This window comes from Struthio camelus, chromosome 3, assembly GCF_040807025.1.
Source record: "Struthio camelus isolate bStrCam1 chromosome 3, bStrCam1.hap1, whole genome shotgun sequence".
NCBI lineage: Eukaryota > Metazoa > Chordata > Aves > Struthioniformes > Struthionidae > Struthio > Struthio camelus.
Genome location: NC_090944.1, coordinates 119608695 through 119632071, shown reverse-complemented (window position 1 = coordinate 119632071; position 23377 = coordinate 119608695). Strand labels below are relative to the sequence as shown.

Below are 23377 nucleotides of genomic sequence, written 5' to 3'. Positions count from 1 at the left end.
GTGCGCAGGGGCCGCTCCGCCCCGCAGTCCGGGGCAGCGCGGCGGCGAGCGGCGGGGGCGGCCGGGAAACCATGTGGGTGTTTGGCTACGGCTCCCTCATCTGGAAGGTGGACTTCCCCTACGAGGAGAAGATGGTGGGCTGCATCCTGGGCTACAGCCGCCGCTTCTGGCAGGGCAGCACCGACCACCGCGGGGTGCCGGGCAAGGTGAGGCGCCGCCGCTCTCCCCGCCGCGCCGCGCCGCCCTCGCTTCCCCGCCGCGGGGGGAGCGGCAGCCGGAGCCGGAGCCGGAGCCGGGCCGGGCGGCTCCGCGGGGGCCCGGGCCCGAGCCCCAGAGCCCGAGCCCGCTCTGCCCCGGGGCCGCGCCGCGCTGAGTCACCCGAGCCCGCGCGCAGCGCCGCCGCGAGCCGCCCTGGCGGGGGCTGACTCGCACGTTACACTGGCTTCACGCGTGGGCCCTCGGCGCTTCCAGCCTGCCAAAGAGGAAGTTGTAATCTTGCTAGGAAAGGAGGCAAAGAACCGTCGTTCTTCCTGCCTCAGAAATTCAGAGGTTAATACTTGAGTGCTCTGTCAGGGTTTTTGTTATCCCGATCTCCTTCCAGAGCAACAAGCGTGCACCTCACAGTGTAATGCACTGTGCACGCTCAATATTCAAGAAACTAAATGGGTTAAATCTCCTGTCATTATTCAAATAAGCCAAGCATTCCTTTATTTAATCAGAGAACAGAGGCCAAATTGCAGCTGTATCGTTTGAATGCCACTGCTTTGGTTTCTTGCATTATTAAATAATCCTGTGCAGAGCTGTAGGCAATATTAATGCTGAATTTAAATAGACATTTGAAAATTTTTTATATTTCGCAAAAATAATTATGTCATATTTTAAAATACATAGATTAAGTATTCAAAAATTATATGCCCTGGCAATTCCATATCCAAATATTCTCATTATAATTTTGTGACCAAACCTGTCCTACTACTACAGTTGCTTCCAACTGAAATCCATTTCTCACATCCAGTACTGGGGAAAAAGCGTCACTACAAAGTATGAATGATCCTCTTTCCATCTGGCGTTGAAGCATGTTAACTGATCTTCCTCTGGATCACGCTATATCCAAATATTGTCAGGGTGGCTAAAATGCTCCCCATTGAGAAGACTGTCTGCAAAAAAATGCTGATTATGTGCCTAAATAATAACCACCCTACTACATTATAAACACCACCGCTCTGGCTCATCACTTGTGTAAACCAACTCCTTACTGCTGCAGCAACCAACATTAACGTTGGCCTCCTCCCTCAAGGGATGTGAATTCTAGTTAATCTTAACATTTCTTTACTACGAAATCGGTGATTCTGCAGTGATGAACAGGCTTTAAAAGAATGCACCTCTGTCTAGAAAGTGAAGACAAGTATCACCTCATTCTACTCTTTCAGTTGAACTGGCCCGTTTAGGTGCAGCCTCCTGTTGGAGGCCTGCTGAGGCTAGTGGGAACTCATCTGTCCCCTCTAAACACCAGTCCTGCATTTGTAATAAATAGAGACACGATGGAAAAACAACTGATGGAAGAAGAAGAAAGGGAAGGGGAGGTAATGGTACCAACTCGGATAGAAATACGTCTGATTGATCAGTGATTGCCAACCCTTTTTATATTTGCATCTCAGTTGGACCACTGTACCTTCCCTTCTGCCCTACTTCTTCAGAAATGCTGCCTCTTTGCCTCTGCTCCGACTCCTAGAGCAGTTCTCTGATCTTTCGGCCCTTGCCCCCTTCCCAGGCAGCTCCAGTGGTGTGAGCACAGAGACCTGGCGGATGAGCTCAGCACACGTCATTAGCCTGGGCTCTACTCCGTGCTGTTAGTATCTGTTCACCTCACCAGTTCCGAATACAATTCCCAAGTATCTTATTCCAAAACAGCTATTAGCCCAAATCGGTCATTTTTGTACTGGACAATATTCAGTGCTAGTTGTGTTAAATACTGAGTAAGCATGAAGAAAGAGATGTATCTTAACTTGAAATGCCTTAAGGTGATTACTAATAATAGGGAAGAACTGAGTGGAAGCCAACAGTAAGAGTATTTACCACATTTCTGCAGTGCTTGCAGTTACTTTTTTTTAAAACTTAAAAGTATCTCTTAAGAACAACTGATGCTTTCTGACTCCAGTTATTCTAGTCTTCTGTTGTAAAGTACTGAGGATGAGTACTTCAGGTTTGACTTCTACTTTACATTTTAATAGCTGAACAATAATCGAGTTAATAACTGAGTTAATATAGGCATTAATCTAAATAATTAGGGGAAAATACCTCGTTTTGTCGGTGTGGGGCTGTTGCTTTGAAGGAAGAGGTTGGTTAAGTAAAGGTCGAAAGTGTGAATCTGAGTAACCACCTCACTTTCTTCAGCTCTTTTACTTCAGAATTTTCAGAGTTAAATGCATGGAGGAGACTTGCTTCCTATTTGGAACAACAGAAAAAAACACCCCTAACTAAAATTCCAAAAGCAAACATTTCCAGTTTCAAGAAAACGTGTATTTTCAAGCCTCAAAAATGAGAACAACATAGGTTTACTATGCTTTAAAACCCTGTATCACCCTCCCCATACAAAGGCTATTACCCTCATATAATTCTAAATAAATCAACAAATGTTAAAGAAACAGTAGGTTACAGAAGCATCCAGCAAATTAGATGAATAACATGGATGGGGCAGGATTATTTTATTTACAGTCACATTTCCTGCTAACTAATAAGTCATCAGAAATGCAAAGTGATCATTAATGTACAGATTCTGATACTTGAGTACAGCTCTCTAAAACCGACCTATTTTGAATGCTAGCTTAGTATGATGAAAACGTTTTCCTGATGATTGTTAAAGCAGTCATCTAACTTGCACCACGGTAACTCCAGTCTAATAAAGAGCACGCCCAGAAAAAATAAAATACAACATGCTACATGTAGCATGGAAGAAATTTTCATTCAATCCTAAATTCAGTCAGCCTTAAACACCATAAGATAACTTGCAGAATATTTGAAGATAATACAAAACCTTGCTATAATCAGTTTTCTGCAATGAAAATTACCATGCTTCAGGTAGCAGCATGAGCTGAGTGTCTAGTACACAAAATAATGGAGTCTACTGCAGAGAAGCAAGTTATCTGCAAGCCAGCTCAGTTTCTGGGGGTTGGGAGCAGTGCTGTGCAAATGCAGCTGTCCCACTTCTGAACTTGAGCCCCAAGACACTTTGCCATATTGTGCTAAGATGCAGTCAACAGCATCACTTTGCTCTGTTAACCCTGCTTTACATGTTCTTCCTGCCCAGCTTACATATATGCACATATATAATTCCTTTCTCCAAACTTTGCTCTTTAGGTCAGCCATTGCCATCATCTCATTGACTAGAAAGGCGCAGCATGTGTTGTGGCTGGCTGAGATTTATGTACAGTGACTAGATAGCTGGTTGTTCACTTTCTCAGTGGGAACACTAATTTAGGTATTTCTCACCTTCTAGTCATCCCTTTACAAAGATTATTTTCATATCAGCATTGTGAAATGTCTGTTCTTCTGTTGCATTTGGATGAATGGACAAACACATGCAAAAGTTATTGGGGTGAGATAAAGAGAGATTGTGGTCCTATAAGCCTCCTTTCCTTAGGAAACTAGGCTAAAAGTCAGAGGAAGTCCTTCTCTTTGAGCCTGATAAAGAAACAAAACCCAAACAGGCCGCTTCTTTCTTTTCCTTTTCTGAAAGTGTCCTTGGAGACCTCATTGCTTTATCTTCTGTTGGACTAGTTGAAATTCAGGGGAATACTCAGTGCGACTGTGTGCATATATTGGAAATCCTGCCAAATGGCCATACCAGCATACTACCAGCTACCATGCACTTTGCCCCCAAAAGCTTAGACATGTGTAAATCTGTCCTAGTCAAGATCATGCCTACAACCATATTCTATAGGCATACAGAACCTTAAAACAAAAAAGCCCCCACAAGCTCATTCTTTGTTCTATTTCTGTTTAAATGCTTGTTTAGACAGATTAAGGATACAGCTTATTATTTATGTAAACTGGTTAATGCATTTTATTTATGTTTTATATAAACAGTTAACACTAACAAAACACATTTTTTCTTTAGCATCAACAACTTTATATCGCAGCGATCTGTAAGTTGTTACTACTACTTCCAAGGCCAAAAGGGTCCCTCAACGTAAGCGGAGAAAACGCAGAGCTAAGACTTCTCATTTTAACAGACCGAATAATCTCTGCTGTAAAATCCTTAAAACCTCGATTACATCAGAGATGAATTAGTCCCTGATGGGTGAATTATAAGTGAAACTGGTCCTCCACTATTAGCACATTTTAAAGAACAGCAATAACATACTAGGCAACAAGTTAAAAAAAAAAAAAAAAAAACCTCTCCTGAAAACACTAGTTGCTACAACGTTCCACAGTCAGCCCAACAAAGAAAACATACAGGAGCATTTTATGTACAACAATGGCTGCAAGCTTTTAGTACAAAACTCAGTTTAGCATTACAATGACCCTGTACTCACACTTTGAGCTGCTCAGCTTATACTGTAATAAAATAATTAACTAGATGTGACACTGTGATTAAACATCACTTTGTATTGTATAGTTTACAGGATGTTAAATTGGAAAAAATATTGTCAGAATAGATTTTGAAGGCGAAACAAACGGAAATAACCATTTCTTGCAAAATATACAGCGATTTATGCATTAGCTCTATTTAAATATAAGATTCTCATTGGATTAGTCCAAATGTTAGATTAAAGCAACTTGAATTTTACCAGGCAATAAAAAAACATTGCTCACTAAAAAAGTGCGATTGTATTAGAAAGATCTGAACAGGTAGCAAAAGTGTTTTCAGAAAGGGTAATAGCCCTGAAATAACCAGCTTTTAATGCTCATTAATTGTACTTTTAGCCTCCAATGTTTGAAACGACTCTCAAAGTAACCATTCTTCTATTTTTCTTCCAATGATATCAAACTAATCTACAGTTACTTGGGCTATTAATTTTACACTTTTTAAATACTAAATTCTTTTGGTATCTTCTAGTTCTTGAAAAATTGTCCAGGTTCCAAGATTTGTTAAAATTATCAAACATTTGGCCCTGCACAGATTTACCCAGATTCATTAATCTGAAATGTTCTAATTTTTGACAAAACTCTCTGAAGAGTTTTGTCACCTTTAGATGTACGTGTCTGTTTGCTTCAAGGCCTGTTTTGCATAAGATAAAGGAGCTATATCTCAATGCTACTCAAAGTTAGGACCCCATGCTTTGGTTATGTCCTTTCTTAGCATGGGACATGAAATTTCTTTCCTCGTGCTTCTGCTGGAAAACATAAAAACGGCACTTAACAGTAAATATATTGAAAGGTTGAAGTGTGAAGCTAGTATTATTACAATATGATTTGAACTAAACTAAGACTGCTGCTGCCAGAAGAGTGAACTTTCACTTCCTCTCCTTATAATCTTCCTCCCTCCCAGCTTCTGACAACTTGGCTTTTGCCACTGTCCTTGACTTGGTGTTGGCACTCACTTGATTGCACGTACACTCCTTGAACTCACAAAAAATGCCAGAAAGCTAGCCAGCAGAAATGTTGTTTGCTCCCATCCCTGGTCAAACTGGCCAACTTTGTGATCACATGAACGCTAGAGGTGGCACTCTCGACAACTGTCAAACTCAGCCACGCTATGAAACTAATATTGCAAGTTTGACATTTAGGAAACCTTTGTTCCTAACCTGTACATGTGCTTAGAAAAGAAAGTCCAGCTCCAGCTGTCTACCGCCCACTGCTAACCCCCATGGGAGTTCCACATGCTCACTACTATGTAGGGTTACTAAGCTTATATAATTCCCCCCCACCCCTTCATTGATCAAATACTTAGATTGCACTTTGCTCCATCAATACTGGAGTGGAAAGCTGTGTATTACATTACACTGTTTCTGGGATCCTAGTGGTGGAGAGATCTACCAAGTGCGCGCGCCTGGGAGTGGCCCATCAACTACTGCACAGGCAGCGGGCTGTCAGGGGCAGATTAGGCTGCAGGTAGAGTTTCCATTTGGAAACGTCTACATGAAAAACTCCTATGAGTTTCTGCATGTATAGAATTACTGAATGATTCAGTTTTAGGTAAAAATAACATAGGGCTTTTAGTTTGTTGAATGTGAAATGAGGAAAGAAGTTTCATCAGGAAATTGACCAAACAGGATCCCCTAAAGATGTGAGCAGCATCCTGCTAGTCTATGTAAAAGCTAGGAATGCCACCCTTCAGAAACCAACTCTGGAATCTGATTATTGGGATTTTAAGTGTCAAAAACGCACACTAAGTTACTTCTTAGAGTTTCCATTGCCCAGGGGGGAGGCTGTCACTGTAACTTCAAAGCTGAAGTTAAAATGTTGTAAACAGGAGAACATTGTGTAATTTAATATGCTGAGTAAACAGTGTTCTAGCTCTGTAATACCTACGGCTATTTGTTGAGGAAATTAGGCCCTTAATTCATGCAGAATTTTCACGTATGATATACATCAGTCAGACACACACAGCCAGGGAAACAGTGCACAACATTCAAATAGTAACATTTTTGGATTTGCCTAAGAAGATCTCAACTTCATGTTAAAGAAGTCCTTTTACATCCCAGGCACAATAATATAAAGCATATTTAAATATAGATAGCATCTTTCTAAATGTTCATCAGACACTGAGAGCAGTATCTCATATCACAATAGAAAGATATCCTCCCAATTTAGGTCAGTTTTCCAGTGAAACTTTTAGCATTTACCAGTTGGCTTTGGTTTTATATAATCATTTACTTCTTACAGTTTCTTCCTGTTGAATGACTGTCAGTAATGGGGTTAGGGGAGAAGACAGATAGGCTATTGTTAGACCATAGCGAGTCACAGGAAAAGGAAGCATGAAAAAGCTACTTTTTGTTATATAAACTTGTGCTTTTAAGGAAAACCTTTTAAATTGTTGCATTCCTATTAATTAGCATACTTTGAACTCCCTTTCAGAAAAAGTTTTTGAGGTAATCGAGCTACAGTTATTTGTAAGTTAACAATTCCTTTTAGTCTAATTTGTTTTCATACCCGGAGGCTGAAACTAATCAATTCTTCTATCAATAGGTATTTAGTACTTTCAGTATCTGAGCAGTGGTATAGCACCACCAAAAACAGTCTATGAGTAGACCACCTTATTTCAGTTTACCCCGTTATTCTCACAGGACGCATTACCTAAACCGCCATCAAGATCATCCTAGGGCACTTTATCTCAGTGTAACTCGCCAAAATCCCTATACCAGGAGAACTGCCATAGCCTCTAGTGTAGAGTCTACAACATGCTAATGCTGTTTTCCTCTTTTTTACTTAATCCAGGTTGGTAACAATCTAGGAGAGTCATATAAGATTGGCATCTGAATGAAAGTACCTGGTTGCAACCAAAATGTAGCAGAAATTTGATTGGGGAAAGCACTGGAGGAGGTGCCAAAACGATTCAGTCTTAATCTGATTTTCATGCAGTAGCGCTGGACTCCTCCAACATGAATATTTGACTAAGCCAGTGAGTACCTGCTGCTTCCATTACTGCAGACCTCACAGATGTTGTTAATGCCTCCTGCCACATGTAGCTAACACAGGAATACATTCGGGAGCTCTACTGTATAGTATGATTGAAGGCCTGAAGTGAAATATAACACTAAGAGCTAAAACAAGATGTTTTAGCTAAAACAATTTTCCACAATGTTTTTTTCAGAGAGGTGATGGTCCCGAGAGCTGCAAATTCTTGAGAGGCCCCGAACCTTCCTTTATGTTTCAGCGTGCTACAGTGCAAGGCTGCCTGCCGTCTTTGGTCTTCCTGGCAGCAGGCTGCACAGAACAAACTCATAGAAATCCTTCAGTCCAAGGCATTTGATTTAGGAAATTATTCAAGTTTCCCCCATCCAGTACTCCCTGGACACAACAAAGATGGTTTGGGTTTATATGTTATATAGCCAGTGGTTTATAGATTTGTTATTTTCTTACTCAGCTGCCAAAAGTAATGCCCATGGTTCCTGAATGGTATTTATTTTGGTAGTTCTATGCAAGCTAGACTCTATAAGCCAATAAAATAAATATCTTGTCCTTCCCTAGACAAAGAGATTGTTCTTTCATCACATATCTGAAGAGTACTTACCCTTTCATTGAACATTTAGGCTTCAGATACAGGTATTCCTGGTAACAGAAATAAAGAGAAAGTTGTTTCCTACCACAGAACATCTCTTTAACCCATAATTTACAAAACCTTAATGACCAGTATTGAGTACACAAGTTGGGGGGGGGGGGGGAAGATAGTCATATGGAAAGCTAAGCCATATACATATATATACACATATATATATATAAAATATACATATACACACACACATATATATACATATACATACACATACACACATCTATACACACATATACACATACATATGCACACACACTTTTGTAATACATTTGAAGAAAAATGGTAGCGCCATTCCAGTATCACAGGAACATGTGCAAAAGTATCACTGCTGGCCTAACTACATGGCAGTCATGACACTCAGGGCAGAAATAATTGCCAGGCCTCCTTTTGGGGAAACCAGGAAGAGCACTGACAACCTGAGCCAGTTACGGCTTCTGCCAAGTGAAGTATAGCGTTCCAGGGAATCCTACTGGAGCTCGTAATGGTATGGTCAGTGCAGCCCTCTGAATAAAGGGCAAGTTTTGGGGGTTCTGTTTGTTTGTTTTTTGGTTTTTGTTTTGTTTTGTTTTGTTTAATCTCTGGGTACAGCTGCCAGTGAAGTATACATCACTTGCAGATCCAGAGAAAAAAAAGTAACCCATTTCAAACAAAATATGGCTTCTTGTAGAAGCCTTATGAATCCGTTGAAAAGTCATTTAGAGGTCAAAAATGATCTGAGAAGGGCAATCCAATCAAGATAATGGACCTGATTTTTAAAATGTTTTCAATACAGTTCTAAAGGAAAAAAGAGTTCCCATGGGGAAAAAGGGGATTAAACACACACTTAACATCAAAAAACAAGGTTTGGGATCAAGTGATCTGCTTTCACAATGGAAGGAACAACTCTAAAGGAAGCTGTCTGTTCAACACACTTGGAAGTTATCAGGAAAATAGGGAGAAAGTGAGGTGACAACTTTATTGACAATAGAAAATTACTCAATATATCTTAGAATCTAAGACTCACTGAAAAACTGCGTAAGGATTTCACAATACTGAGAGACTGTTCACAGCATTGTAGGAATAACCATTAGTGTGCATACACAGCAAAAAGTTGTGTATTACCTGCCATAAAAGAGGAAATAACTTAAGAGTCATTCTGGATAGTTTTCTGAGAATATCTACCTTTACAAGGAAAAAAAAAAAAAAAAACCACAGGTGAATCATTAGTAAATTAATAATTAGGAGGGGAGTGAATAGCACATGAGCCAACAGTACACCTGTATCTTGAATATTGAGTGGAACAACCAGATACTCCATCTCAGAATGATTATTGCAGAATTAGACCGTAGAACAAAAAGGGGTCTGGAGAGGGGCAGTCACCCTGACTAGAGGTAAGAGGTTGCTTCTGTATACAGAGAAATGAACTCTTCAGTTTGGAAAAAAAAGGAATAATAGACATGAGAGTTGCATCTTAAAAGAAGGAATATATAGGGAAAGTGAATCGACAACAAGGGTTAATTATTTTTCCTAATATCAGAACTAGCGATACTTAACATTATTAGGAAGCAAGTATTAAAGAGAACAAACAAATACTTTAATAAAACATGTAATTAAATTGTAAAGCTCACTGCCATGCTATTATTAAAGGACTATAACTATTTAGACAAATCAGTAGAAAAGGGATGCATTAGTAACTAAGACAGAAAGTCACAGGTATAGAGCTAAGAAAGTATATGAAATGCAGCATTCACGTGTGTGTGCGTGCACACATGCGGGCGCACACAATTGCATGCGTAAGTTTCTTTAATGGCACCAGTTGCTTAGGAAGACAGCATAAAAAAAGACAGCATGCTTAACTGACTGACCCTTGGTCTTTCCTAGTATGGCAGTTTTTGACAGTGTTTGCTCCCAGTTTGTTAAACCTAGAACATTATACAAAACATTTGATCAGTCTTCCCCTGTTGCCCAGATTAGATCTGTAAGATATACTCTGGGGATAAACAGTCAATAATATATTTAGCCTAACTCAAGAGTAAATCCCTCAGTACTAGTATAAGTTGTGGAATGTGTTGAGTAGCTTCCTTTGAGATTAAAAACTGAACGCCAACAAAACAGCCCCAGGTAATTTATTGATAGAGACTTGTTTTCCAATAGACTATATAAACATGCACTGCTCATGTCATCTTTTTCCAAAGAAACACCTAAGTTATCTTGATTACTCATGGTAACAGAGCTGTTTCCTCAACGTACAGAAACAGCAATAATTTTAGTATTCATTTAGTTCTGTTGCCTTATTCGATTAATCAGATCAGAAATAGAGGTCTGATGCTCAGAGAGAACTGGCATGTCCTAAAATGTAAAAATACAAAACCCAGCATCTCAGAGCTTATAAGACAGACTTTAAGATTACAAAAGGTCTAACACTAAACAAATAGTATCTACAGTTGATGGCATCTGCTAACAACTTTTGCAAAAACTAAATTTCACATTTTGTTTAAGTTACAAAAAAACGCATGCTATTCCAGTGACTCAGCGCAGGAGAAAACCCTACATTGTTACTGTGAGAAAGAGACAAATATAATTATAGCCTTATCAAATAAAAGAGCATACTCTTGGACACGTCCATAAAACTGTTATATTCATGAGTCTTAACACGACTAAAATGATGTAGTAGTCCAAGGCTGAAAGTTAGCTACATCTAAATAAAAATTATGCATCCAAATACATTGTTCAGGTTAGCATCTTTGCAACTCCTAAGCAAATAAATTTCTATCCTACACTAAAACTGAATGAACACTAATATCGCTCTACTAATTTCTCTTACCTCTAAGGAAAGAAACTTGTACGCTAGTCTGCAGCTAACATCAGCAACTTTAAACTACAGATGTAAATCTTCATAGGATTTTATATTTTAAAGTTTTATTCTCTAAATTATACAAACAACGTTCAACACATCTTTTCAGTATTCTCAAGTTGGTCACTGTCTTTAAAAGGTATATGAATTAGCAAGTGCACAATTAAAGCTGAAAACTTGTGCTTTTGGTCATATGAAAGTAAAAAAAAGAAAAGTGAGTGCTAATACAACTGTAACTAAACAAGACTTGAAATGTATTTTCCTTAAAAATAACGCAGGAGAAAGACAAAAATTAGAAACAAAGTACAGTTACAAGGTTAGTATTCTCAAGTCAGTGCGCAAATAGATTAAAACCAATGGAGAAATGTAAAAGCATATTCAGAGATTTTTTTGTGATCGCTTATTTTAATCCAGACTTAGAAATATATAGAACTGTTATCCTAGATTGGTTATTTTGTGGCAGCCTAACGAAAATCATATTTAATTTAGACAATAAGGGTAAATCCCCCTTCTGTGAAACCTACAGATTTGGCTTCTTGCTATTGCGTGGATACACAATAGGATTAATTCCTGCCCAATGAAAGCAACTATGTTATTCTGACTATTAAACAATATCACTAACAACAGGAAGGGCAGGAAACGGGGCTTCTTACTCTTCCTGTCAGGTAACTCATTGGAAAAATAGACCGTTACCAAACTATCCTTCTGCTGTGCAGTAAGGGAGAATGAGCTGGAAGAGGGGGGGGAGGAGAGGCACTTTCTGCACTTTAAACTGTTCTTTGCTCAACTCTGAATAACCTGATGCTAACAAGAAGAGCTTTTTCTTATTAAAAATGACTAGCAGACTTCTTTGACCTATATCTTCAGAAACATCTAATTAGCTAAGTGCTAGTAACCTAGGAGTTGTCATGTGTCACAGTGTGTAACTGACACTTCATTACACCCGGTAAGCGTGAATTAAGCCAGAAGTGGTAATATCTTGCTTTGTTTTATGCAAGCTAGTTTTCTACGTGTTACATTATTTCCCATGACTATGAATAATACTTCTGCATGCAGGTGAAAAAGCTCACCTCATTATCGTTCCAGAGATGAGAAACAGCATAGTTAGTGATGAGAAGCAACATGGTTGAGAAAAGGTGCATTGATGATAGCTTTGTATTAATGAATTATTGCCACTGTTTTACACGGGAACAAAATTGAATCTGAACAAGGACATTCAAATTTCCCCACTTATCACTACCCTTAAATTAACTTCTGTGTTGCAGACACTTTCCACTCAAAATACAACATGTTATTTATCACCAGTTCTGTTAATCGAATACAGATCAAAAAGTTTATCTCAGAAAATACATAAACTGGGCCTCAATCATCCAAAGAAACGCACTTTCTCGAGACTCTACTGGATTAGTTCTCTGGCCCATTTATTACTTTTGGGGGTTTTTTTTAAATTACTTTTCTGTTTGTTTGTTTGTTTGTTGCTGATGATTAACAATGAAAGCTTCTAACTGAACAAGCAACATTTCTTTTAATTCTAGCCTGGAAGAGTTGTGACTCTTGTTGAAGACCCTGAGGTACAGTACTATTGGTTTATTTATAGTATTTAATCTATAGTGCACAGAAAGTCCTAATGCATTCCAAACGTGTGTAGTAAGTCTCCATTTTTTTGCTTCTTCTTAAGCAAATAATTGAATTATCTTTACTGCTATCGGAAGTTCTCTCAGAATTCCATGGAGTTGCATCAATGATTCTTGGCTGTTCCAAATAAATCAATCTATCTAAATTAAGCAACTAGAAGTACTTTGGGTCTGTTATTACCAAAGGTATGTTTCTGAGCATTTTCCTGAATAGCCACTGCAGCTATCCTGTTATTAAAAAATGCAGAATTTTACTTTCAGCACACCTATAATCGAAGATGTCCCAATATTAGATAGAAGTTGCATCAGAACCATAATCTTGCCTGCCTAAAATAAAAAGTGAAACACATCGAGATTATGCTGCAGTAATAAAAAGGAGATAGTCTTGCTTTTTTTCTTTTTTTTCCCCTACATTCTTAAGTATTTTGTTTATGTAAGTAGAAGTGTGATTTTGGCTTCTAGTTAATATTGTGAAGTTAGCTCCTGTTCAGAAAAAAGGTCATGGACCTAAGTCTACCGTTCTTGCTTAACTTTTGACCTTTTACTTAAGTCTCACTTGCTTAAAAAAAGTGCAGTGGAAGCATTAGCAAGGGGAGCGCCCAGGTTATGGGGAAAAAAATGAAACAAGACCTATGTTTACAGTCGTGTAAGGCATAGGAAAAACTAGGATTTTTCTGCTTATAAAGTAAAAATACCTAGGCTTAAGTTTTACCCATATCTAATTCTGCTCTACAGTAAAGATCCCATCTTTAAAACTACCTGCAATCCTTTTTAGGGGGGTTTTCCCACCAGAGGGCTCTTGGCTAGACTGCTTATGAGCAAGGATTAAGTTAGACTTGCGGAAGCCCTGGGGAGACTATCGCTTCATAAATTGTACAGTTCTGACATTGCAGGTGAATTCAGCTCCTTGTAATAGCTGCTATGCTATATGTAAGTACCCTAAAATTACCTATTAAAACCTATTATTTGTGTCACAGTTTTCATTTAATGTTTACTCCCTACAATGATTGTCCCCTTTAGAACACTCCATGATAACTTACACGTGATAAAATTTGAGAAAGTCATTCCAAATTTGGAGCTTCAGTATTTTTTCTTACAGCCCGTAATCACAAGGAGTACTAGATGTCTTCAATTAGTGATTTCAGATTACATCTAAAAAGTGGTATGGATTAGGCCCTTACTTTAGGGCTATGCTATCAAAAGACCCATCTGTTAAAATTACAAGTATTCTCAAATTGTGGAATATGTTTTCTCTCCAATGACTTTCTTAAATCAGTGACTTCACTACAAGATGATGTATTATAATAAACCATGGAAGCAAGATAAAAAATAAAGTGGAGGCAGCACTTGTAGTGCACTTTTTTTAAATTTTGCCCACGTTACAAGACTTGATAGACTACTTGACACTAATAGGTGATCAGTCTCCCCTATGTTCTTTATAGTGTAGTCACTTCACTATATAGTCCTAGACTTTCATGCATTTGTGACAGTTTTTCCCCTCAATCTGTGAGGTTCCCAGTAATCTACTCATGAAAAAACAAATGAACTGTGCAAGATTAAGAGGTAATTTTTGAAAGAAAAGAACAAAATAACCTTCAGATATCTTCTTCCCCACCACGTCCTGTTAAGCAAAATGCAATTGAGCTTAAAGGCTGAGATGCTTCACTAGTGAGAAAGCATCCAAATCAATCGCCTGGATTCACCCTTCCTGGCATCAGTTTTACAAACGGCATTTTTGAAACAGTTTTAATATCAAAACATGTATGATTAGGATGCAGCATGGCACTGAAGTGGGGCAGGAAATGGTGCTTTTGTTCTGCATAAATCTTGCATTTAAATCTTTCCCTATTTGTTTTTTTGAGATGAAAAAAAGATCAGTAATGTTTGAAGGGAAAAAAAAAAAAAAAAAGCAAAAACCAACCCCACATAGATCCAAACTATCATGGTCAGGATATTCCTCTGCAAAGTGGGGAAGCAAGGCTTAAATCCCTGTTCTGATCAGAAAATAACTTTGAAAAGCAGCGTGCTTTAAATCTCAAATTATTGCCAATTTAAGGGCACATGTGCACTATCCATATCAAAATATATATTTATTTTTTTTAATCTTAGTGAGGATTGGAATCCTGTCTCTGGTCTGCAGTAGAGTCACACACTTAGGATTTCTCAAATACAGTTTAGGATAGGAATATAAAATATTTATTTGTGTACATGCCAGGGTGTTCATTTAAGTAAGATCCTTACAATATCCCAGCAACAAGTTCAGATATTTTTGACTGACAGTTTATTTTGCCTTTTGGAAACCTTGCGCGCAGCTAGGCCAGGAAGGCTCTGCTATGTTACCTAGGTGCATGCACGGAGTTCTTAACTGCACAGCAGGGTGAGACAATAAAATTTAAATGTCATTATACTAATACTTCAGACAAACTTCCACCAAGAATCATGTTACATTTTGGGTAGGGAACAATATAGTTAGTGGGGGGGGGGGGGGGAGGGCGGGGGGAGACTATGAACGAAGGTCTCACTGCCACTCGCTGCCCAGATCTCTAGGGAGAGAGCAAGAGGACCTATTCCTAGGAGATTTCCTCCTTCAATGAGGAGGTACAGCCCCAGGTGGCAGTGGGGATATAATTGCTTTCCCAGCCCTGCAGATCCTCAGTGCCCCATGCATACAGCTGTGGACAGCGGTGCTGTTAGCGTTCATCAGGCTTCTCACTACCTCAAGAGAGTGAATCCCTGTGGGTCGTACTGCCACCACAGAAGATAGGCAGGAAGGAAGGGTGGCATGGAAGCACAGGTTGAGCAAGGACACACAACACAAGGCCGTAAGATAAGCAGGATGGGCATTTTGGTAGTAGTTAGTTTTTATTTATGGTTTCATGTTTATAAAATGATGATATTGCTGTCTTACTGATATATCATTCACCACTACCACGAATATTTATGTTAAAGTCAGCTTCAAGCCTGATACAACACTGAAGCTACTTAGTCAAGGCAAAATACTTTAACGCTGACATTTCCCTGAAATAGCAGCAAACAGGGGTAAGTTCAGAGGTAATTGTAAACTTCAACTGTTTTTGCAGTTCGCAAAACCAGCAAAACACAGTGCACAGTTTCTCATTGTGATTTTCTGTACTCTTCTAGTAAGTGGGTGTTTTTTTCCACATTACTGTCCTGTAGGGTACAATTACGTTACGCAGACTCCTAACAACAAATAGTGGTTACGTTTGCTGTCGCTCAGTTTGTATTGTTAAGCAAACTTACTCATTGCCATAGAAACCTTTTCCCCCTTAACAAACCAGTTGTGTTTTGTTGGGTTTTTTCCTCTTTTCTCCAGAAAGTAGTGTGGACAGAGAATCACACTTTACTCACAAAAAATCAAGTGATATGACAAGTAATTTGCTTTGATTTCAGTTACTCATTCTGCATTCTAAAAAGGTAACCTTATTTTGAAAGCATCTTAGCAGACTATAGCTATTAGTTTCCCCCTCTGCCCCCCAAACAGCATGGTTTCAACAGCAGTCATACTTTCACTGGCAATGCCAGCTCTCAGCTCTGTGCTAGTCTATCTATTCTTTTGAAGTGGATTACTTTTGCCAGTGATACACGTAGTACAGTTTGGACACAGATATCTAGTTCAGATAATTATTTTAACTTCCTCCATCTGAATTTCATTGCCAGTTAAGAGGAAAAGGAGAACATACTCCTCGTCAGATTTCTGTATATAGTTTTCCATCGTCTGACACTCAAAACCAAACGAGCTAGTAGTACCTGTCTGCTTTAAGTGAGGGTTATGAAATCCCCATCACCACCATGCCTGCATATATTTTCCTATCAACATGGGGATATGTCCCCACAGAAGGGACTTTTTCAAAAAACTAACATGTTTCCCACAGACAGCTGAAGTTAACCCATATTCCACACAGTTACAGGAAAGGAAGGAACCCATTTTTGTACTGCTTAGGGCTGCTCTTGGCCACAGCACATCAAATAGCGTGGCCATCTACAAAGGATGCAAGAAAAAACTACTTCCCTGAATGTTTTTAATAAAATGCTTTTGACCAACATTCTACAGTCCCGACTGTGGAATTCAGCACTCACAAACTGACCCCCCCCCCCCCACACACACACACAGTCTAATATCATGGCTAAATACTAAAATCTAGTTTTAGAAAGAAAAACAATAGATAATTCTGTCATCGTTAATATAGCAGTGGTATATACACAAACTTAACTGCAGGAGGAATCCACATCTGATGTTGTCAATAGACAAAATAAATTACCATTTATTTTAAAATAATACACTAGTAAGAAACAATTTTGTAGCCTTTAATGAGTAAAACAGATCATCATTTTTCTGTGCTTCTTTAAAAGACGACGTAAATCTAACCCTATAGAGATCTCACAGATTTCTTTGCATAGAACTGTGTAAGGGAGTGTAACTAATTCACACCAAAATTAAATATTTTCTCAGAGCTTTTATCTGTGAAGACAGTGAAAGACTATCCAGATTCTTAAAGAGATGGTAATGAAATTTATGCTAACAGTGTTTGTTGAGGTGCTGGATATATCAAGTTTAGTTGTGCAAAACGAAGGTTCATCTCTCAGCTTTTTCTTCTCCTTGAGTTCAATTTAAATGCAGTAACTTTACCACAATCGTCCTTCCAAGGGTGTATAATAGAAATTAGCAACGCTCAAGCCCTTAGAAATAAAACTAACGAAACAGAGAAAAGGGACCTGATTAAAATTAGTTTGAATTTGGCATTATTTCCGATTTTAATTTTCACTGCACTAATGTTGTGAGGTCAAGAGACTATGTTGTATTCTTTCTGCCATCTTTTAGTCAGCAGTCTTTAGAAGCCCATGCCAAGTCTGTTTACTACTTCAAATTTAACTGCAACAAAATTGTTCCCCAGAAAGGCCTCAGCATCAGCAACAGAATACATGATGAAACCACATAATTACTAGTTTGATTGAAGATTTCATGAATAAAACAGCACTTCTAATTTGGAGGGGGTGTCTTTCTATGAACAACGTGAGAAATGGGTAAGACTGAAAACAGGAAAAACTAAATGTAAGCTTTCTAAGGTGGTTTTACCAAAAGAAAATAGAAATCCATTCATTTGTGAGTATCTCTCTAAATCCTGCTTGGATTTTCTTTCCTTATGTCAACAGGGGTGCGTGTGGGGTGTTGCTTATAGATTGCCAGCCGGACAAGAATGTGAAGTAAAGGCGTATCTGGACTTCAGAGAGAAAGGAGGCTACAGGACTACAACTGTCATTTTCTATCCAAAAGACACATCAGTAAAGCCATATGATGTATTGTTATATATTGGATCTTGTGATAACCCTAATTACCTTGGTCCAGCACCTCTAGAAGAAATTGCTGAACAGATTTTTAATGCAGTTGGTCCTAGTGGAAGAAACACAGAATACCTGTTTGAACTTGCTAATTCTATCAGAAATCTTGTACCAGAAGATGTAGATGAGCATCTCTTCTCCTTAGAGAAACTAGTGAAAGAACTCTTGGAAAAACATCAAAACCTAAATTGCATATAAAAATCATTTCTCAATTTTAATGATCTTGTTTCATCTTAAAAAGAATGGTTTTGTTGCACAACGGGTATATGACTTGGAAGCATGTTTAGCCGTACTATGCTATCTTATTTATTGTAATAGTGCATTGAAAACACAGTAGTTAAGACTCATTAGAACAAATCATTATAAAAATCATTCTTTCAAGAGTCTGCAGAAAAGGGGAACAGGGGAAGTGTTTTACGTTTGAATTTGGTATATTAGTTTCTTATCCAAAAATCACATCTTTCTTTATAAAAATCTCAAGGGAATCACTTAAGCCTCCCTTTGTTTTAAGATTTTCTTTTTAATTTCAGGTTCAGATTTAAAAAAAAATTTTTTAAATTATTTTTAAGATCAAAGCCTGCATTCAGATACAACTGCCACTAATTTAAGTGACAGTTCTTTCTGATTCAAGAATATAGGATTGGAGCTCAGTGCAGCTAAAAAGATAAATGTTAACTATTTATTGTGAATGGCACAGTAAATGCAGCACTTACCATATCAAGATTCGACTTCATTGAAATTAAGTTAGTCCACTGAATTAGTGATCTTACCCTTTACATGTTAGTTTGTCCTTAGAAGCAGAGGACAAACAGTTCTATTGTCAAGGAAATAATTATTTCCCTTGGCTAATTATGTCAAGCCCCTGAAAACCAAAGCACAAGGTACTTTGATGCAAATAAGCCATACCATATGGGTGCCTCATTTTAATATTAATATAAAGAATAAAGCTAAAATGTCAAAATAACTAAGGATATGACTTGAATCGACAATACAGCACAAACGTTCTGAAATTCCCATCTTTGCTATTTGCCTTTAGATGCTGTTGTAACCCCTTCTTTAAAATAAATAAATAAAAAGGTCAACCAATCTTTGAGGACAGATTTTAAGTCAGAATTTTCAGTCATCTTTTCAGGGATTCAGAGGCAAAAAGGTAATTAAGAAAGGAACCGTGTTTTCAGTAAACTTACATGTGTTGTACGGACATCCAACGAAAGAAGGTTGGAAAGACACCAGTTTAGGCTAGTATGTTTATGTCATGCAAAACTTAGGTAAATGGGGTTTCAATCCCAACAAAAGCTGTTTGTAAAGGTTATTTTAACCTTTAACAAGCCCTGTTTATTTGTACGGTAATATAGAAAAGGTTCTATTTCAAATACCACATAGCGTCACATTTTCTGATACAGAAAAAATATATATGTTCAGTTGTAGCTTGCAAGCCTGTATTTTGCATCAGTAATTGCAAAAACCATATACGTTTACTACCTAGGTTGTCTCTTTTTCATCTTTATGTTTTCCTGTTTTATATTTGTAATTACTTGAAAGCATCAGTGTTACAAAAATAACAAGCTGCTATGATTTTACTTGGCCACCTAAATTGGCCAACAGAACATGAATGAATGTTAAAAGGAAACATTTGAAAAGGCCACCTAGATGAGTGGATTGTAGGATATTATAATTTAAATCTAAATTATAGGTAACTGGACTACTTTAAAAGTTTAACAAAAAAATTTTTTTTCCAGACTGTTGTAATAATTTTAATTTTAGGGCACTTCTGTCACCACTCAAGCATACATTCATTGAGGAATGAAAACTGCCTAGTTGCTTTAGAAGCTACTTATTAAGATTAATGGTTTAATGCCACTATTTTAAGAATGCATGATAGGGTATCATTTGATGACCTAGTCTAAACTGCAGAAGCAAATCTATTCGTATTAGTGAAATGATCATATGTACTGAGGCCCCATATTTCCCTTAGTACACATAAGTTACTTGCAATGGAATAATGGAATATCCTTTTTCGTTTCAAGGGCCTTGCTTCTCTACTGCGCTGTGTTGGTTTAAAATGGATATAACTGACTGGAAAAGCAACCCCAACAAAGTCAGCTGTATAGCAGCAGAAAAGTATGATCAGAATATTCATGTTTCTATACATAACATCAGTCATTAAGAAGCCTGAAGATGGAATTATTTGAGTGACTTCACACACCAAAGATTTACAGTGATAGCCAACACCCAAATAAACATTAATATGAGCATGTTCCATTACACATATTTATTCCCCTTGACTTAAAGGGGAACTCTTAAATGTTTATCGGATACTTAACTGTTACAAAAAAAAATGTTATGATTTATTTCAAGAATATTTAAATGTTGCAAAGAAATGCTAACCCTCCCCTCCCCCCCAAAAAAACCTGCACCTACTTTCTTCTGCTTACCTCAAATTTCAGTAAGCTGCAGTAAAGTTGAATCCTGTCAGATGGACATATCCAGTCTATACATTATTTTTTAATTTTTTCCTCAAAGGTTTATCCTGTTCCTTAAGAGAAGGCAGCGGATGCATAAATTCACTATTGATGCAAAAAAACCATCAGTGATGATTCTCTCTTTAAAACTATATTTGAGCTCTAACTTTTGCATCTTTAATCATATTCAGAACGTTGTTGGTTTATTTCATTCCAGATTCATACAATTTGCAATATCTGTAACAATACATTCCAGTCTGTGCATAGAACTTCAATACAATAAAAATGCATCACGTTTATTAATGGTGTTGGAAAGAAAAATTTCCAGAAGTTTCATGCTTATTTAAAGACTACTGACAACAGGAGGGATGTCAATGGGTATCTTAATTGCATCTTGTTATAAAATGCTACTAGATCTAATGTTGAAAAATTAAACATAAAAACTAGTTACTATTATGCAGTCTTAAACTGTGTCACATTAGCAACACAGTTAACTAAAGCACTGGAACTATACGCTTGTTTTTGCTGTATGGGATTTGAGCTGTGACTCTTCTCATAGCTTCAGTCACCAACAAAAGCCTAGTATGCTTTCACATCCACTACTTGCCACAAGAAATTGTTAAGTATGTATGTATGTATGTATGTATACACACACACACACATGCTTTTTTTCCTTACTGGTTAGAACTGTATCTAAATCTGTGACAAAACTATATATTTTAGATATGGTTTGCACAATATATACGCACAGACTAAACTACCTCTAAACTTGTTTCCAAACTGTCTCTGAGGAAACAAGTGTCATCCATGTTGTCAGATTTTACTCCCTGGGAGTAAAAGGTTCAGGTCACTAGGTAGTCAACATGGCCCTCTCTCCTTCTGTGCATGAAGGATGCAGTATTTATTAGTACGCTGCAATGGTCTTACCCGATATGACTGCACAGTACGGCTTTCAAGTCCATTTGTAGGAAAAGGAACTTGCCCAGCAGTTGGTCAAGAGCTAATCTCCCCATGATGCTGGGAACTATCTATGTACAATCTTCCACACAGAAAGGGATTATCATTGAGCATTACATAGCTATATACATGTAAACTCTTTTGGAATGTCCCAAATAAAAAGTCCTATATGAATTTAACTTGCAGAGTAAAACTTAAGATTTGTACAAAGACTGCAATAAGACAGTTTGATTTTATTTGTGCTACCAAGTGTATAAAAATCAAAAAGCAGGCATTAAAAAATATACTTCTGTAATATCTGATATTCCTGTATATGATCACTTAACCATTTGATGTCAAGATTGTTACTAAACACATAATCATCTTCTGTGACTAAATCTGTAACCTGAATATGCAACATTTTACTTATTTATGGAAAGTTAGACAGTAAGAAAAGAATAAGTACACACACTTCACACTCCTTTTGACTGCCACTGACTGTAAACTGACCTGTCTTCTGAATCAACCATAAAACTTTCGCAAACAAATTCACACTTCTTATTGTGAGAAAACTCAGGGAGAAGGGAAATCAAAACATTCTTTAATTACTGGAGTCTCTGTAGAATCCCCAATAATAATTTCTGTCTTTCCTTCTTCAACCATTTCTCTGCTACGTATTTCCCATAGATGAGCAAAGAACAAAGATCAGATGGGACTGGCCTACCCTGTTCTAATTTGGGAACTCGATGTTGAACCATTCAGTTATTCAGGTAGCTAATGTTGCCATACCAGTCATTTCCATCATCTTCAAGGAAGAAGCAATAGGACACAGAGAAGTACATTATGGACCACAATGAACAGGAATGTAACCACAGAGAATAGAGCTGTACTGAAGAGAGTAATCAGGCTTCTCTGTGACTCATTTAAGATCAACTGTTTGGGGCACATAGACAAAAACATCCCATTGCATTTAATAAAAGCTATCTATATACACATAGAACCCTTAAAGGTTTTTTTTTTTTTTTAAATACACATAAACACTTTTTTTCCTTGTTAATTGATTCATTGTTTAACAGCTTTGTGAATGAAAGTGAATTACTTTCTGACGGAATGTGAATTACTGAAGTCTGGAGGATCACAAATCTCTTCAAAATAAAACGAGGAATAAACCACTGCCACGTCCCCACTAAGCAGATGGGAGAACTGCTAATGATTTCCTTATCTTTGTATCACTCCATCTTTCTCCCCACTTTTATCGTCTCAAATTTCTTTTTTCACAACAGTACATAAAAGACCAGACTCTTTCTAGACTATACTGTTTTCTAGAAACTAAGAATCGATGAAAAGCTTTCACAGAGATGACTAAAGCTCAGTTTAGTCACTCAGAAGAATGCAGTGTTCAGTACTCCTTAAAAACACAGTGCTCCCCTAAACTAAAGAAAGAAAAAAAAAAAAAAGAAAGAAAGAAATCACCTTAACACACTCAGTAAAACAGTTTTCACCACCAACGGAAGAATAACATTGTGTCAGATGCAGTTCTTCAGCAATTGACAAAACAGGGAAAGTATGCAGTATTAAAAGAAGCTCTCCAAATCTGAACATTTCAGACAATTTTGTCAAGCACAGGAGAAAATTTACCTGTTTGCTCAAAATACCATGCACAACTTAACCGCTTACAAGCAAAAAAAAGTACTTTAGACACCACTTATCCTTCAAAGCCGGAGCAACACAGTTACAAAGCTGGTTGCAGCATCCTCCATCAATACCAGGAAACTATATTATTTTATATCATTACTTCATAAAAAGTACATCACGTCACCAGTTTAAGTCCGATTTCCTTCCCATCCCTTCTTTCCGGTATGTGTCCGGATACAGGTTCTGCTCATAAACTAGGAGGCAAAAGGAGGTTGGGGAAAAAAAAAAAAAAAAAAAAAAG

The 23377-nt window shown here is 37.7% G+C and overlaps 2 protein-coding genes across 20 annotated transcripts in view; one reads left to right on the top strand and one right to left on the bottom strand.

The window, feature by feature from the left end:
* ASB3 (ankyrin repeat and SOCS box containing 3) overlaps positions 1-23377 on the bottom strand; it is a 59342-nt gene that overhangs the window by 29947 nt on the left and 6018 nt on the right. For 3 of the 19 annotated variants that reach the window (XR_011140451.1, XM_068939970.1, XM_068939966.1), the window contains 2 exons: positions 8177-8214; positions 2299-2445 (listed from right to left, as the gene is read on the bottom strand). The exons of 5 other annotated variants lie outside the window; for them this stretch is intronic. The gene's annotated coding sequence lies outside the window, so the exon portion shown is untranslated. Of the gene's footprint in view, positions 1-2298; positions 2446-8176; positions 8215-10062; positions 10120-20478; positions 21751-23377 lie in introns of those variants that run through there. 11 more of the 19 variants (XR_011140452.1, XM_068939974.1, XM_068939967.1 and 8 more) reach the window with 9 other exon arrangements.
* On the top strand, positions 5-22430 carry CHAC2 (ChaC glutathione specific gamma-glutamylcyclotransferase 2). Its single transcript, XM_068939983.1, has 3 exons — positions 5-206; positions 12587-12622; positions 17858-22430. Exons 1-3 carry the CDS (start codon positions 72-74, stop codon positions 18239-18241), a joined length of 555 nt encoding a protein of 184 aa, XP_068796084.1. The 5' UTR covers positions 5-71; the 3' UTR covers positions 18242-22430.